At 34.2% G+C, this 15,196-nt stretch overlaps 3 protein-coding genes across 3 annotated transcripts; 2 read left to right on the top strand and 1 right to left on the bottom strand.

Annotated features, from left to right (window-relative positions):
* The first annotated feature begins 1,622 nt into the window (after positions 1 to 1,622).
* aqp8a.2 (aquaporin 8a, tandem duplicate 2) lies at positions 1,623 to 8,193 on the top strand. Its single transcript, XM_056470161.1, has 5 exons — positions 1,623 to 1,919; positions 3,183 to 3,309; positions 3,391 to 3,605; positions 7,079 to 7,213; positions 7,550 to 8,193. The coding sequence occupies exons 1-5, from the start codon at positions 1,666 to 1,668 to the stop codon at positions 7,590 to 7,592; spliced, it is 774 nt and encodes a 257-aa protein (XP_056326136.1). The 5' UTR covers positions 1,623 to 1,665; the 3' UTR covers positions 7,593 to 8,193.
* Positions 8,194 to 11,292: 3,099 nt separating this feature from the next.
* On the bottom strand, positions 11,293 to 12,440 carry hbae5 (hemoglobin, alpha embryonic 5). Its single transcript, XM_056469405.1, has 3 exons — positions 12,297 to 12,440; positions 11,587 to 11,794; positions 11,293 to 11,502 (listed from the first exon to the last, which is right to left on the bottom strand). The coding sequence occupies exons 1-3, from the start codon at positions 12,389 to 12,391 to the stop codon at positions 11,374 to 11,376; spliced, it is 432 nt and encodes a 143-aa protein (XP_056325380.1). The 5' UTR covers positions 12,392 to 12,440; the 3' UTR covers positions 11,293 to 11,373.
* Positions 12,441 to 14,448: 2,008 nt separating this feature from the next.
* Positions 14,449 to 15,196, top strand: hbbe2 (hemoglobin beta embryonic-2). Its single transcript, XM_056469371.1, has 3 exons — positions 14,449 to 14,587; positions 14,680 to 14,902; positions 14,993 to 15,196. Exons 1-3 carry the CDS (start codon positions 14,496 to 14,498, stop codon positions 15,119 to 15,121), a joined length of 444 nt encoding a protein of 147 aa, XP_056325346.1. The 5' UTR covers positions 14,449 to 14,495; the 3' UTR covers positions 15,122 to 15,196.

Below are 15,196 nucleotides of genomic sequence, written 5' to 3'. Positions count from 1 at the left end.
TTTAATATGTAGGTCTAATGTTTTGTGTGTGTGGGTGTGGCAAGTTCCTTATTTCAATTGGAGACACACGACTTCCATGCGTGAATATGGCCTAGATTTAATGTATTTATAATATGCAAACGTATCGCTCGCCTGGGTTTCCCCCTGGGTTCTCCGGTTTCCTCCCACAGTCCAAAAACATGCGACATGAGTAAATTGATTAAAGTAAGTCAGCACCATAGACTAGCTTCAATCAGCAGCATGTCCTCCTACAGTAGCAATCCTTAATTCCCCCTTTTTGCCTTATCAGTGCAGGGGTTCTCGAGATCTACCTGAGTTCAAACTCCCCTCTCGCCCTTCAAATGAGAGGGAGCCCCGGGCTCGAGGATTTTATGAGCTCAGGGCTCTATCCCGGGACAGCATGCAAAACATGCTTTATTATCAATCATCAGCTAAGTGTGAACTCTGGACACTAACACACAAACAATAAAACAGAAACACAATCTAAATTGATAATTAAATACAAATGAAAACAAATTAATTAGTTTAAACGGCTTTTTCAAGCTAAATTCATTACGTGGATATCCAAGTGTGATCTCAAGTGTGGTCTCCCTGCATTAACTATAACTTCTTGAACTCTTTTAACTCTTTTTTTCGTTTTTTACAGTCTTTTAGTGTAATTTTTGATTCTTTACCACTTCTATGATATTCAGGTCTGGACTCTGTCGAGGCCAGTTCATGACTGTCAGTGCTTTTTTCTCTTTCAAAATAATAATATTTACTAGCAATGTGTTTGGGATTATTATTATGCTGATCAGGAATACATTATGGAGTAAATTTATTCCGCCTATTTCAGGACTGACAATCCTATTGATTCACCAAAACCGCTGACTGAAATTGTATTTCTGGTTGTATGCAAATTAAATGAATGACCAAATATTGTATATGATCATCATTGTTGCTAAAAAAAAAAGTTTATAGGCTACACTGTAAGAAAAATCATATGACAAAAAGTCATGATAGCAAATGTTTTTGTTATTTTAACTTATTTTAATGTCAATAAGTTTAGCTTAATATTTTTAGTCAGTTTGTAAGCTCAGATGACAAGAAAATTCCGTTTGCTTCAACTAAACAATTTATAGCAGCAATTTTTACAGTGAAGTGGCCTAAGACTTTTGCAAAGCATCATAATAAAATGTAAAAACATATTATTAAGTATTAGTAGTTTTTACAACACCTTGAGTATCTTAATAACATTTTAAAACCATCAAGATATTTAACATTTCTGCTCAAAGTTCAAGTGTCTATGTGATGTTTTACAATGCTATTTAGATTGATAGCATTTACACGCAAGGCCAAGTAGTTATGGCACACTTGACAAATAAATAACACAGAGATAATAGTGGAAACAACACTGTTCAAATGTAAAACTTGACATGTGATAATGGAGCAAATCTCCATTGATGTAACTCTGAACTGAAAACCCCACAGTTACTCTTTAACCGTTTAAATGTCAACTAAAACTTGATTGTATAATGTTGCTCGATCATTTACAATAATCCTATGATAAAATATCAGACATTCATGGATAAAAGAGTGATTTATGATGGAACAGGTGAGCTCTGTTATCATTATGCTTTCCTTTACCACAGTCCCAGAGTTACTCATTGCACTTGATGGAGCACAATGCCGGTGGAAGCAGAGAAGCTGGAGCTCGAAGAACTGGACAAAACCTTGCTAAACAAAGTCAAACCAAAACCTCAGAGCAAATACGAAAAAATATTCCAGCCATGCGTTGCTGAGCTGGTGGGCACGACATTTTTTGTCTTCATTGGCTGCGTGTCTGTTATTGAAAATGTGGAAGCAGCTGGAAGACTGCAGCCAGCACTTGTGCACGGGCTGGCAGTTGCTGTGCTGGTGGCGTGTATGGCGGAAATCAGGTAGGAATTATTTTATTACATTTATACAGTTATATTTAAAAGGTTATATTAATAATTTTTATAACAATAAAACTTTTCATATAAATTGCCTTCTGGATGAAGAAACACAGGTGTTTTGAAACTTTATATCATGAGCTATATATACAGTTGAAGTCAGAATTATTAGCACCCTCAATTATTAGCCTCACTGTTTTTTTCCCCAATTTGGAGAGATTTTTTCAACACATTTCTAAACATAATAGTTTTAATAACTCATTTCTAATGTATTGTATGTTGTGTTGTAATATTTTGTTAATGTGTACATGGAACTTTGCCTGTGTTACAGCACCTTGCTGTATTTTTAGTTTCCCTAAACGGGATAATAAATTTGAGTCTGAGTCTAATAACTGTTTTGTTTTATCTTTGCCATGATGACAGCACACACACACACACACACACACACACACACACACACACACATATATATATAATAAAGAATTATTCTGTTAATCAAGACAGCATTTATTGAATGTAAAAAATGTTACATTATTAAATATTTATAAACAATTTAAATAATTGCTTTCTTATTGTATGTAGTTTCAAATGAAATTATTACTCCAGTTATTATTGCTTTTATTATCATTACCAATAATAATACTATTATAAATAATAATAATAATAATAACAGTAATAATAATAACTAATATTAGAGTAATTTCTAAAAGGTCACGTGACTCTGAAGACTGGAGTAATAAATCTGAAAATTCATCTTTAAAATCACTGGAATAAATTATTAAATTAAATTATAAACTACTTTTCTTTTGAACAGTTATTTTATAGTGCAATAACAAAGGTTTTTTTTTCAATCAATCAATCAAATAACCCAAAAAAGTACTTGGAGCTCATTATTGGACATTACCAGAAACTTGGACATCATCAGTTACAGAAAGTAAATACAAATTGTTAAAATTCAGTAATTGTTAGAATTTTCTACATGAAAAGTTAAGGTCAAGGTCTCCATATTGCAATTTGAAAGTTGTAAATACATGGCATACATCTTCCTTCCTGCAGAGTTCAGCACCAACCCAGATCAGACACAAGTAGGATCTGAAGGAGCATTTGGTAAATAAAGACAGATAGCTGAACTCTGCTGGAAGTTAGATCTTCATAAACAGAATTGGGATCTAAATGGAACCATCAAAAAAGGGATTTCCTGAACCTCCTATTTGTAAGCAAATTAGTGTACATCTCACCTGAACTGTATTGTTTTTCTCCTCAACGCAGCGGATCACATTTCAACCCTCCGTTCACCATCGCAATCTGGCTATGTGGAGGAATGCAACTGACGATGGTTGTCCCGTATCTTATCAGTCAGCTTATCGGAGGTGTACTAGGAGCTGCAATGTCAAAGGTGTGAACAAGGCCAACATGTTTATTAATCACCTATATGGTTAGCATAAAACACTGCTCAATGAACAGATGTATTTTTAAGGTTATGACGTCAGACGAGAACTACGCGAATGCTACTGGAGCTGCCTTTGCTGTTCTGAAATCAGATGAGCAGCTGGGGAAAGTGGTGTTTGCTGAAATGGCCATGACGTGTCTGGTGACTCTGGTGGTTCTGATGGGGGCTGTTAATGGAAAGAGCAAAAACCCAATGGTGCCCTTCATGGTGGGCTGCACCGTTATTGTCAATATTCTAGCAGGGTGAGTCTGGAAAAAGTCTAAATAAATGGTGAAAAGTTTAAAAAGGCAAATTCATGCTACGATACTGCACAGTAAAAAGCATTTAGTTGACTACTTAAAGGGCACCTTTGATGAAAATCAAGTTTTGTAAGCTGTTTGGACAGAACTGTGTGTAGTGTGTCACAGTCATATTGGAGTGATATAAACCCAACAAGTCTTTTTTTTTACATTTTAAACATCATAAAATAGGACCTAAATCAGTGATTTTGAGGCCCACTGCAAAGCGGCGTAAGAGTTCGGTTTCCCCACCCACCGAATTGATTGACCATGTTTCCATAATAGCATGTATACACATGACCACAGAACAGTTATTGAAAATGAACTGGGATTCAAATATTTGTTACAAGTCTCTGTAATTTTTATAAGTTTAAAATGTTTGTGATAAAGACAGTAAAATCACTATGTAATTCTTAACTGCTATAATCACCATGGCCGCATGGTGTAATTACTGTGAACGCTAATGTGTGTGTGTGTGTGTACTGCCAAACGCATTTGTGTGTGACTCATCGTTTCAAAAAAGGCTTGAATAAACTCCACCAGAAATACATCAAATAAACTGACCGTGCATTCACACAGGCCTTCAGCGTCAATGCTAGACTAAGGGCGTGTCAGAAGTTGGGGCTGACGCGATCGTCATAGCAGCTTCAGCCTAGGAAATTAATCAGCAATTGGCTACTGTCTGAGCTGGTGTATTTGCATACAGCGATCTAATCTCAATTCAGTTTGGCAACGCTTGATGTCACCCACTCAAAGTGAATGGGAAGCGTTGACACAGACACCCCATGTGAATGGGCGGTTACTTGGTATTTTTGACTAATAAGCTGTATTTCAGCATTATTTAAATTGGTCTCTGCAGCTGTGCTGTTTATCTGACGTAACGCTCGATGAGAAGCGGACACGCAAAGAAGCAGTTCGTTTGCATTTAAAGCCACAGGCTGCAAAAACAGCTACATAGTCCCCAGACACCAAAATGGGCAGATTCTGGAGGCTATAATATTTCATCTGATGGGTATTTTGAGCTGAAACCTTACAGACACATTCTGGAGAAACCAAAGACTTATCTTACATCTTGTAAAATGGGTAAAATATAGGTGCTCTTTAAAAAAGAGAGTAAACTATAATTGCCTCATAATTATTACATTAACAAACTATGTGCATAATTATGAAAGTTAAGGCTGATTTCCTGTTTTCTGACTTTTTTAAAGTAAAGTAACTAAAGGATTTTTACAGTTTGCGTTTATTTGAACAAAAGTACAGTAAAACAAGCAAGAGTCTTGTTGCAAAATCAGTATTAGAGTAATGTCCAATATTGGAATAACTGGTATGATTGTTTTCTATTGGCAGAATGATTTCTGAGGTATCATGTGACACATGCATAATGTTTATATGATAATAATAAGACACAATAGTTCTGTTTTTGCTTGTTTTTTGTTTAAAGAGATACAGCTTTTGGTGGCAAGAGAAAACAAATCACAAATGTTATGAGTAACACTTAAATATCTGATTGACAGGTATATAATAGAGCACTTATATTTCAGTTATCTGTGCTGTGTGTTTCATTAATTCTCAAAACTCATTCCGGTCTGATGTGACCACAAAGAGGTACATAGTTGAAGTCAAAATTATTAGCCCTAATGTGAAATTTTTATTATTTTCCAGTGACATGGTGGCTCAGTGGTTAGCACTGTCACCTCACAGCAAGAAGGTCACTGGTTTGAGTCCTGGCTGGGCCAGTTTCTGTGTGAAGTTGCATGTTCTCCCCGTGGTGATGTGGCTTTCCTCCTGGTGCTTTGGTTTTTCCACAGTCCAAAGACATGCGCAATAAGTGAATTGAATGAACTAAATTGACCGTAGTGTATGAGTGCGTGTGTGCATGTGAGAGTGAATGGGTGTTTCCCAGTGGATTGCGGCTGCAAAGGCATGGGCTGCATAAAACATATGCTGGAATAGTTGGTGGTTGTAGGAAAATCCGTTTTTTCTCAGGTACCTTCACTCTAGTTTTTGTATCACCAGTGAGTGTCTGCATCAAGACCGTCCAAGCTTGGAAAGATGAGAAGAAAATCAGCTGAGTGGTTCAGTATGATTTTATTCTGACACAAGGGAGGGAGGAGCAATCTTATATACACATTGAGGGTCCGCCTGCAGCTGAGCCCTAACACAAAAGAATATTATCATAGAAGGAGGGAAACAGCAAAACAGAGACAGCTTACAGCAGGATACGTGAGAATGTGTGCGTGTAGGTATGTGCGCATCTGTGAGCGAGACAGATAGAGACGGTTTGCGCATCCAAAGGAGGAACGGAATGTTCCGGCCACACCGAGATAAGATGAACAGAATATGCATACCCACACACATTTCGGCAGTGTAAAGACACAGTAGAGAGAACAAGAAAAACAGTCTGCAAAAACAGTAGAACACACACACATAATAATCAAATCCTGCAGTGGTTCACACATTTGTAAAATGTATAGCTTTAATAACTAATTTATTTATTCTTTGCCATGATGATAATACTTTTTTGAGCTTAAAGTGCTTGTTAGTTATTGAGTTAAACTAGGCTTAACTAGGTAGATGTTAATCAAGACATGTTAGGTTAGTTAGACAAGTCATTGGACAACACTGGTTTGTTCTGTAGCCAACCGAAAAGAGATTAATATTTTAAGGCAACTAACAATTTTGAACTGCTTTTATTATAACCAGTTTAAAAGGAATAGGACTCACTAAGAAGAAAAAATATTATAGGAATTACTATGAATTTTCTTTGCTCTGAAATACCTGATTCACGTTTGTATCATGTTTGGAGCTTTGTCTAAAGTTCAAAAAGTAAGAACAAGAATATTGCTCATGATAAATCCTGTTAACAAAGAGTTCACAAATGTTATTAATGCATTATTTAAATGTTGAACTAGTGTACACTTTAATCCCCTTAACAAATGCTTTGCTAATGATAAACCATGTTAGTAAAGAGTCCACAAGCATGAATGACAAGCAAGATTGTGTAATGTCATTGTTCATCATTTGTTCATGTTGCATCAACTAACAACACATTAGTGCATTTACGTTAACAAAGAGTGTTGTTAAATAAATGTGTTGTTCATTGTTAGGTCATGTTATTTAATCCACAAACAAATACAGTGTATTTTTAAGTAAACATTAACTAATTAAGCTGTTAATGTAAAGAGATGCACCTATTATATTAAGTTTACAGCACAAGACTATATAAGGATGAACGAAGTCATTACTCACCATTAGTTCATCTTTAATGCATCAACTAACACATTCATTTATATTTAGTTAACATTAGCAAAGATTAACCAACAATATATGTGTTGTTTATTGTTAATTCGTGTTGACTAATGCATTAATGTTAACTAAAACAACCTTATTGTAAAGTATTACCATGCAATGTATATGTCTGTTGTTTTATTTATTAGAGGAGATGTTTCTGGAACCTGTTTGAACCCTGTGAGAGCTTTCGGACCTGCACTGATGGCAAACCACTGGGCTTATCACTGGGTTTATTGGGTTGGTCCGTTAGGAGGAGGTCTGGTGGCTGCTGCTCTCATGAGGTCAGTGTGCTTTCATTTCAAATAATCTTATTATATTAATACATTAAATATTATATGTTTCTTGGAATATTCCAAACTCTTCTCAAGTTTTATTGTCAAGAAATGAACATTGATATGGTAACACATCAGTTTAAGTAACAACCCAAACCAGTCACTACTGGCATATTACCCTCCTATTATTAAGATTATTAAAGTTATGATCTTATTCTGCATCCCTAAACCCAACTATTACCTTACTACCTATTAATGAGCAGCTAACGAGTGACTTATTGAGCTAAAGTCTTTGTTAATAGTGACCTTAAAATAAAGTGAGCATTTATTTTGTTGTTTTAACAGGCTTCTGCTTGGAGATGAGAAGCTACGGGTTGTACTGAAATGAAACTGGAGCATGACATCTGCATGTTAAAACCTTTCAACTCATGACATCATCCTTATTTCTAAGTAGAGTGTAGGAATTTATAATATCTATTGTGTTTAGTACTGTGAGTCAGCATACTTGACTTTTATTATAAATGGAGAATTTTTTTAATGTTTTTTTTTCCAGCAGATGCTAGCATAAAACGAAATGACATAAAATAGTTAGCTTTTTTCATGCTGTTGTTTAGAATTTACTTGAAATAAACCTTATTTGATATTTTTATATTATCAGGGTGGTATTACTATATCTCTGTTATCTTTATCAGAATCAGAATCAGAATCAGAAAGAGCTTTATAGCCAGGTATGTTCACACATACGAGGAATTTGTTTTCGTGACAGAGCTTCTACAGTGCAACAGGATTACAGAGACAGGACAAAAAACAGATAATAAATATATTTTAAAAAATAGAAGTAAGTAGTGAGTGCAAATATACAGATTGACAAGTGTATGAACATATTTATTACTATATACAACGTTATATGAGCAGCCGTTATGTGCAAATTGGCATGTAAAGTGTGTTGTTAAATAAGTGTATATGTGTATAAAAGCGTATGGCAAGTAGTGATGTTGGTTTCGCAATTATTATCATCAAGTGTTCATGAGATGGATTGCCTGTGGGAAGAAACTGTTTCTGTGTCGGGCTGTTCTGGTGCGCAGTGCTCTGTTGCGTCGACCAGAAGGTAAAAGTTCAAAGAGGCAGTGTGCTGGGTGTGAGGGGTCCAGAGTGATTTTGGCAGCCCTTCTGCTCGCTCTGGATAAGTACAGTTCTTGGGGAGTAGGAAGGATTGTACCAGTGATTCGCTCAGCAGTCCGAACTATTCGACATAGTCTTTGGAGGTCGTATTTAGTAGCTGAGCTAAACCAGACAGTTATTGATGTGCAGATGACTGATTCAATGATGGAGGTGTAGAACTGTTTCAGCAGCTCCTTTGGGAGGTTGAACTTCCTCAGCTGACGAAGAAAGTACAGCCTCTGTTGAGCTTTTTTGACAATGGAGTCAATGTGAGTGTCCCACTTCAGGTCCTGATAGATGGTGGTGCCCAGGAACCTGAATGACTCCACTATTTATTTTGAATGGGCTTATTTTAAACTAATTATGTACTATTGAGTCATTATTTTAAACATGTTTTATTGAAGCTTGTTTATCTTTTTATTAATGCACAAGGGCTATATTTCAGCGTTTTCAGTATCAAACACGGCAGAGTTTTTTGGAGTTGATATTTGGAGTAACAAAAATGCTGATTTCTTTATATGCAAATAATAGTACACTACCAGTCAAACAAACTCTTTCCCATTCGTTTGTCCAACTTTTGACTAGTACTATACAGTGCTTAGCATAATTGAGTACCCCATTTTGAATATAAATATTCGTATCCGTTTCTCAGTGAATATAGACAATGTATTTTGGTGCATTTAAACAAATTTGGGGAAAATAAAACATAGTCAAAATATAGATTTACAAATTGATAATGAAGTTATAGAAAGAGTATATGCAATTAAGTTTCTTGGTGTTGTATTGGATCATAAAATTTGTTGTAAACCGCAAATAAATAATGTGATATCAAAATTAGTATAAACTGTAGCAATAGTGTATAAAGCAAGATTTATCCAATAAATCAATGTATATATTATATAACACACCTAGGTTGGCTTATAGGAGTTATTGTGCTGAAATTTGAGGGAATACATCTAATTTACAATTCTCATGTACAATGCAGAAAAAAGTAATTAGACTGATGGAAAATGTGGGGTGTTTGGAGCAAACAAATCCTTTATTTTTTAAATTGAAGATACTTAAGTTCAATGGTTTGGTTAAATTTAAAACAGCGCAATTTATGTTTAAAGCTAGGACTAAATTACTTCCGAAATGTGTACAAATGTTTTTGAAGAAAGACAAGGAGGACATAATCTAAGAGAACAAACTTTCACAAGGTTGAAAACAAGAACTTTAAAAAGTTTGTGTATGTCTGTATGTGATTTGAAGTTATAAAACAGTCTAGAACAGATTCCCAAACAATGTCAGGATATTAATCAATTAAAAAGGTTTTGTAAGTATATATTATTTAAGGAATAAAATGATGAAGGTGATTGAAAAAGAACAAAATGAGAAAGGTATGATGTAATTTTAATTAATGGTTATTTGCAGTTTGTATTTTGGGGGAGGGGGTCTATGTTATAAAATGTAAATGTACAAATGGAATCAAACATATAATATGTCAAAGATACCAAAAGGATAAAACATGTCTCATGTAAAAATAAGAGATAAGTCAAAGAAGAAATAAGTTAATAGACGAATGATGTATGTGGTAATGGGGTGGGAAAATAATAAGCTTGTGCTTCATCCTGCTCCATTTTACCATGTTAAAATGTATGTTATTTCTGTTCGAAAATTAATATATATCAAATCAAATTGAATAAAATCAAAACAAATTTATTACACTGATATATTTAGTAAAATAATATTTTAGTCACCAAACATATTTAGAAATAGAAAGATAATACAATTAAATTCGAGCAAAATATTGCATAAAAAATAAATTAAAAATTACAACCTGCCAAATTTCAACAAAATTTTTCAATTTTTTGCTTCTCTTGATTTTCCTCTTTTTAAAATTTGTATTTAATATTTTAGTTTTATTTAGTTGTTTTGTTAGAGAAGCTCCAGATTTGGCTTCAGCACTGACTACTCTAATGTATACGCACAAACATAATATAGAGCTTTCTATTAAAAATATGAATTTAAAAGATAGATTTGTGAGGGGTGTACTTATATATGCGGACAACACAATTTACAAAGATAATAAATATATAAACACATTTTTAAATGATTTTTCAATGTAGCTACGTATAAATCAAAATAATGTGATTAGTTGACTTTGCTTTAAAAAAGTGAGAAAACCAGTTGTCTTAAAATGATTAGGTAAAAGAACTATGTGCATAATTATAAAAAACTGAAATAAAATCAGCTTTACAGTTCCGACTTGTGACGGGTTTGCTAACTTGTTTGAGTAAGGTCACGTTCTTTACACAATCAAGATATAAGGTTTTTGACCTTAAATACCCTTGCCAAAATGTGTCACGTGACTCAAAGCCACTCAGGAAGCTGCTTATGTTTGATGTTCATATTATCAACCAATTTGTGTTACCCAATATTCATATTCTGATTATATAATTTGTGTTGTGTCCTATATTTAATTATTTTTTTTATATTGTCATTATGTTTTTATTTAATTTAATTTTCAATGTTGTGTCCTATATTTAATTTTTTTAAAATGTTGTCATTGTTTTTTTATTTAATTTTTCTTAATATTCATTTTATTTCTAAGCAAATGCAATTAATTTGATTAGAGTATATTAATGTTAAATTAATATATGAAATTACATTGAAATATAAAGTGTGTTTGTCATATTATTTATTTATTTTTATGTATCGTGTATCATTTTTAATTATGCGTTGTTTGTTATTTTTTAATGTTGAAATGTTTATTATTAACCTACATTATAAGCCAATGAAATGTTAATGATTTTAATGATCTCCAGATCAACCTTGACTTAATTCAGAGCCCAGTTTTAATTTGGTCAAGTGAAAAAAAAAAGTTTATATTTCTAATTTAATTAATTATCCCACTGTGAAACAGATTAGCACGCAAACACTCAGGGTGAAGTGGCTCTAGGTTTGTTTTTATTGACATGTTGTTGACCATATTGACAAAACCACGTTCATGCTGTTAAACAGAACAGTTAACGATATTTGTCAGACAGAGCCAAAGCCACTCTAGCCAGGAACTTGTCGATGGCCAGATGGACCTCCGCAGTGAAGTCATCAGGGAAGAGCATGGCGAACACCACCAGCAGACAGTGGGACAGGAGCTGCAAACCAACACACCATTTTAAATATGACAGCTGGAACTGTTGGACTCAATTAGTAGTAAACGAGTGGTTTGTAGCGTATACCTTGAAGTTAGCAGGGTCGACTCTCAGCTGGAAGGCGTGCAGTTCACTGAGGGTCAGCAGGCCGTTGAAGAGGTCGTCGATTTTATCAACAGCCAGACCGAGTCCACCGACAATCTTCTTTCCGTGCTTCTTCACAGAGGGAGCGCCGGGGGCCAGATCGTTCCAGTGGGAGAAGTAGGTCTTGGTCTGAGGGTACACCAAAAGCAATCTGCGAAATAATAATGTTATTTTTTAAACATTTTGAGGTTTAAAATATGAGATTGTATGCCTACTTAAATCTGCAACATGTCATTTGTATTATTTGAAAATCAATTATGTTCATTTTTATTACAAAAAAAGTAAAGACAGCATTAAGTTTAGTCTCAAAGGCTATATTCAGACTTGAAGTAAAATGTTTTGAAAAGTCCCACAAATACTATTTGTTGTTAATGGATCTATAGTCTTGTGTTAAGTTACAAAGTTCCCAACTATTGTTGTGCATGCAACTACACAGTAAAAAAGGCAGGTTTCGACACAAGTTAATATGTTATCCCAACACGATAAGTTAACAAATGTTAATAGTTTGAACATAAAACAATTAAGTTGTCCCAAAAAAATCTTAAGAATTGTGTTGTTTCGGCTGATTTTAATTAAGTAGTTTGAACAATTCAGCAAAATAATTGTTTTAGAAATAGCCTTGCAATTATGAACGAGCAACTGATTTTACTTACCTGGAAAACGCCTCGTTACCAATTTGCTCTCCCTTTGGAGCAATCTTGGCCCAGAAGCCCCTCACGGCGGCCTTGTCTTTAGCAGAGAGACTCATTTTGAATCGATGTCTGGGATGATCAGACGTGCGCACCTACATGCTGCTCCTCTTTTTAAGCGTATGTGGTTGAGCGGACACGCCCAGGATACGGCTTAATTGCGTCCCAGATTGAACTTTTGCCAGAAAAGTTGAAAAATGACGATGCCCATTTTACCCACCTCATTTTTGGGGGAGCATGATAAAAAAGTGCTTGCGTGTTTGGGTAGCAAGCCAAAAAAAGAGATGGGGTCAGATCCCAATCAGATCACGTCAGCATCTTCAGTGTAAATAACCCGCAGTCTTTATAAGTTTTTTAAACTTTTCAATTAATTTAATAAGTTTATGTAATGTAAAATGTGATTTTATTAAATCTCACTTACTAGCAATTGAAATTTTTAAGATTGAAATATTTATGCGACACGTTTTGTTTCAGTAATGACCATTTAATCTAATTTCATTACAACATTCTTTTACTTTTAATTGATGTTTATCACCTTTCAGTCTCGCAAAAAAATTAATGATCACACGTTGTTAGGGTTAGACATAATATAATCAATAGTAATAATGATAGGAAGAAGAAGAAGAAGAAGAAGCTTTTTCGGTATAATTTGATATAATATTATTATAATCGACAAAAGAATTGCACATAACAATAATGATAATCATACCATACTAATAATAAAAAGAAAAGGATTCTGATGATTTTTTTCTTATATTATTATGATAAATATAATAGCTATTATTACAAAATTAATAATAATAATAATAATAAATAATTATACATTTGTTTTCTCACAATACAATAAATCAATCAAACAATAAACTATTCTAAATTGATTTATAAATAATTTATTTATCAATAATTAAATAATATATAAAATGCTCAAACCCTTATTTGACGAGTCTGGATTCAATAATAATAGTAATAATAATAACAATATTAGTAATGAAAATAATAATAGTTGCAATAATAATAATAGTAACAATAATAATAATATTAATGAAATCCAAGCAACAATAATCATAATAAAGTATAATAATAACAATAACAATATGTATTTTTATTATTATTATTATTATTATTATTATTATTATTATTATATAACAACAATAATTTATTCCACATATATTAAGCATGCAGTCTGTTGTAATATCACAATATTTGACAAAACAGTAAGTGTAATAAAAAATATAATACAAATTTAAGTTATAACAACATAAATAATGACAATACTGGTAAGTTTGTTAGTTTTTTTTTTTTGCAATAACATACATTACTGTGGAGTACATAATTATTCTACAATTTTTAAAATTACTACCTTTGACGAATCTGATCTTCTATTCGGAATGGATTTATAAATCGTGTGTTTCATTAATTGACTCTGATATAAATTATGTCTGGTGAATCGATAAAAATGCCCACGCCCTTTTTTTGATGAGTCTGGATTTTTTAGGCAAATATGCATTTCACGTTGACATCAGCGTAAGTGGCGCATCTGTGAGTCAAGATAAGACAGACAGGGGCGTTTAGAGACGCGCGTGCGTGCGCGAGATAACAACAACCGCAATAGACGTAATATTTATTCATTTCTGAAAGTCATATTACTAACTGAGTTAACAAGGATTTAAAAATATAAATCTAATATATTTATTAGATATATATATATTTTTTTATCTATCAATAGGTTACATAGACTGCCCTTGCCATATTATGTTGATTTTCCTTTTATAGCCATAATTTTTTTTAATAAATTTATTAAAATATGGCTGATGAAGGACTGCAGCGATGAAGGTCAGTGGACAGAAACTCTGTCAGTGCTTGTGACTAAGCTTCACAATTTTGCCAGTAGCCTATCGTTAATGTGCGGGTCTGCATCTTTTTTATATTAGTTTACTTACAACTTTCATTAAAAGTTGGGCGTAACTTTGACTAACATCTAGATCGAATATTCCAAGAGTTCACCATCACTACGACTTCAGCGTCCTGCCCACCTGAATGTGCCAGCCAATCAAAAGAGCGTATATGCACTCCCTTAGCAACCCGGTGACATAAATACAGTCGAGAGTTGTGCCAAGGTATGATTCTTGTTCTTGACAGAGAAGAAAATCATAAATCAACAACATGGTTGCGTGGACCGCCGAGGAACGTGCCTTCATCCAGGACATCTTCAGCAAACTCAACTATGAGGAGGCTGGACCCAAAGCCCTGCAGAGGTATGATGTGTTCCCAAAATCCTAATTTATATTAAACAAAAATACATTCGGCCTATTATCATTTTAAAGAATGCTTTAATTGTATGTTGCAGGGCTTTGATTGTGTATCCCTGGACTCAGAGATACTTTGGAAGTTTTGGAAACCTGTACAATGCTGACGCCATCATTAACAACCCAAAGGTCGCTGCCCACGGAACCGTCGTGCTCCATGGCTTGGACAGAGCCATGAAGAACATGGACGACATCAAGAACACCTATGCCGAGCTGAGCGTGCTGCACTCCGAGAAACTGCACGTGGATCCTGACAACTTCAGGGTGAGAAAACATTACAGTACAGTACAAACGCAATTTTACATACCTGTCTGGCTGGGACTCACCTGTTCCGTCTGTTTTCTTCCGTTTCAGTTGCTGGCCGACTGCCTGACCATCGTGATTGCCTCCACCATGGGCGCCGCTTTCACAGCCGACATGCAGGCTGCCTGGCAGAAGTTCCTCGCTGTTGTTGTCTCTGCTCTGCAAAGACAGTATCATTAAAACCTCTCAGATGTGGTGGGGAAACATTGGATGTTTGCTTTCCAACGCAATAAAGAGAAATTGATACGCACCTGA

Source organism: Danio aesculapii, chromosome 12 (assembly GCF_903798145.1).
Source record: "Danio aesculapii chromosome 12, fDanAes4.1, whole genome shotgun sequence".
In the NCBI taxonomy this organism is placed as follows: domain Eukaryota; kingdom Metazoa; phylum Chordata; class Actinopteri; order Cypriniformes; family Danionidae; genus Danio; species Danio aesculapii.
Note: the sequence above shows the minus strand (reverse complement) of the source record. Positions and strands in the feature narration are given on the sequence as shown.

Coding starts and splice junctions, on each gene's coding strand:
- aqp8a.2 (XM_056470161.1), top strand. CDS start 1,666: ATGCCGGTGGAAGCAGAGAAGCTGGAGCTCGAAGAACTGGACAAAACC. Junction 1,920..3,182: donor GCGTGTATGGCGGAAATCAG/GTAGGAATTATT, acceptor TCCTCAACGCAG/CGGATCACATTTCAACCCTC. Junction 7,214..7,549: donor GTGGCTGCTGCTCTCATGAG/GTCAGTGTGCTT, acceptor TTGTTTTAACAG/GCTTCTGCTTGGAGATGAGA.
- hbae5 (XM_056469405.1), bottom strand. CDS start 12,391: ATGAGTCTCTCTGCTAAAGACAAGGCCGCCGTGAGGGGCTTCTGGGCC. Junction 11,795..12,296: donor GGTAACGAGGCGTTTTCCAG/GTAAGTAAAATC, acceptor ATTATTTCGCAG/ATTGCTTTTGGTGTACCCTC. Junction 11,503..11,586: donor TCGACCCTGCTAACTTCAAG/GTATACGCTACA, acceptor GTTGGTTTGCAG/CTCCTGTCCCACTGTCTGCT.
- hbbe2 (XM_056469371.1), top strand. CDS start 14,496: ATGGTTGCGTGGACCGCCGAGGAACGTGCCTTCATCCAGGACATCTTC. Junction 14,588..14,679: donor GGACCCAAAGCCCTGCAGAG/GTATGATGTGTT, acceptor TGTATGTTGCAG/GGCTTTGATTGTGTATCCCT. Junction 14,903..14,992: donor TGGATCCTGACAACTTCAGG/GTGAGAAAACAT, acceptor CTTCCGTTTCAG/TTGCTGGCCGACTGCCTGAC.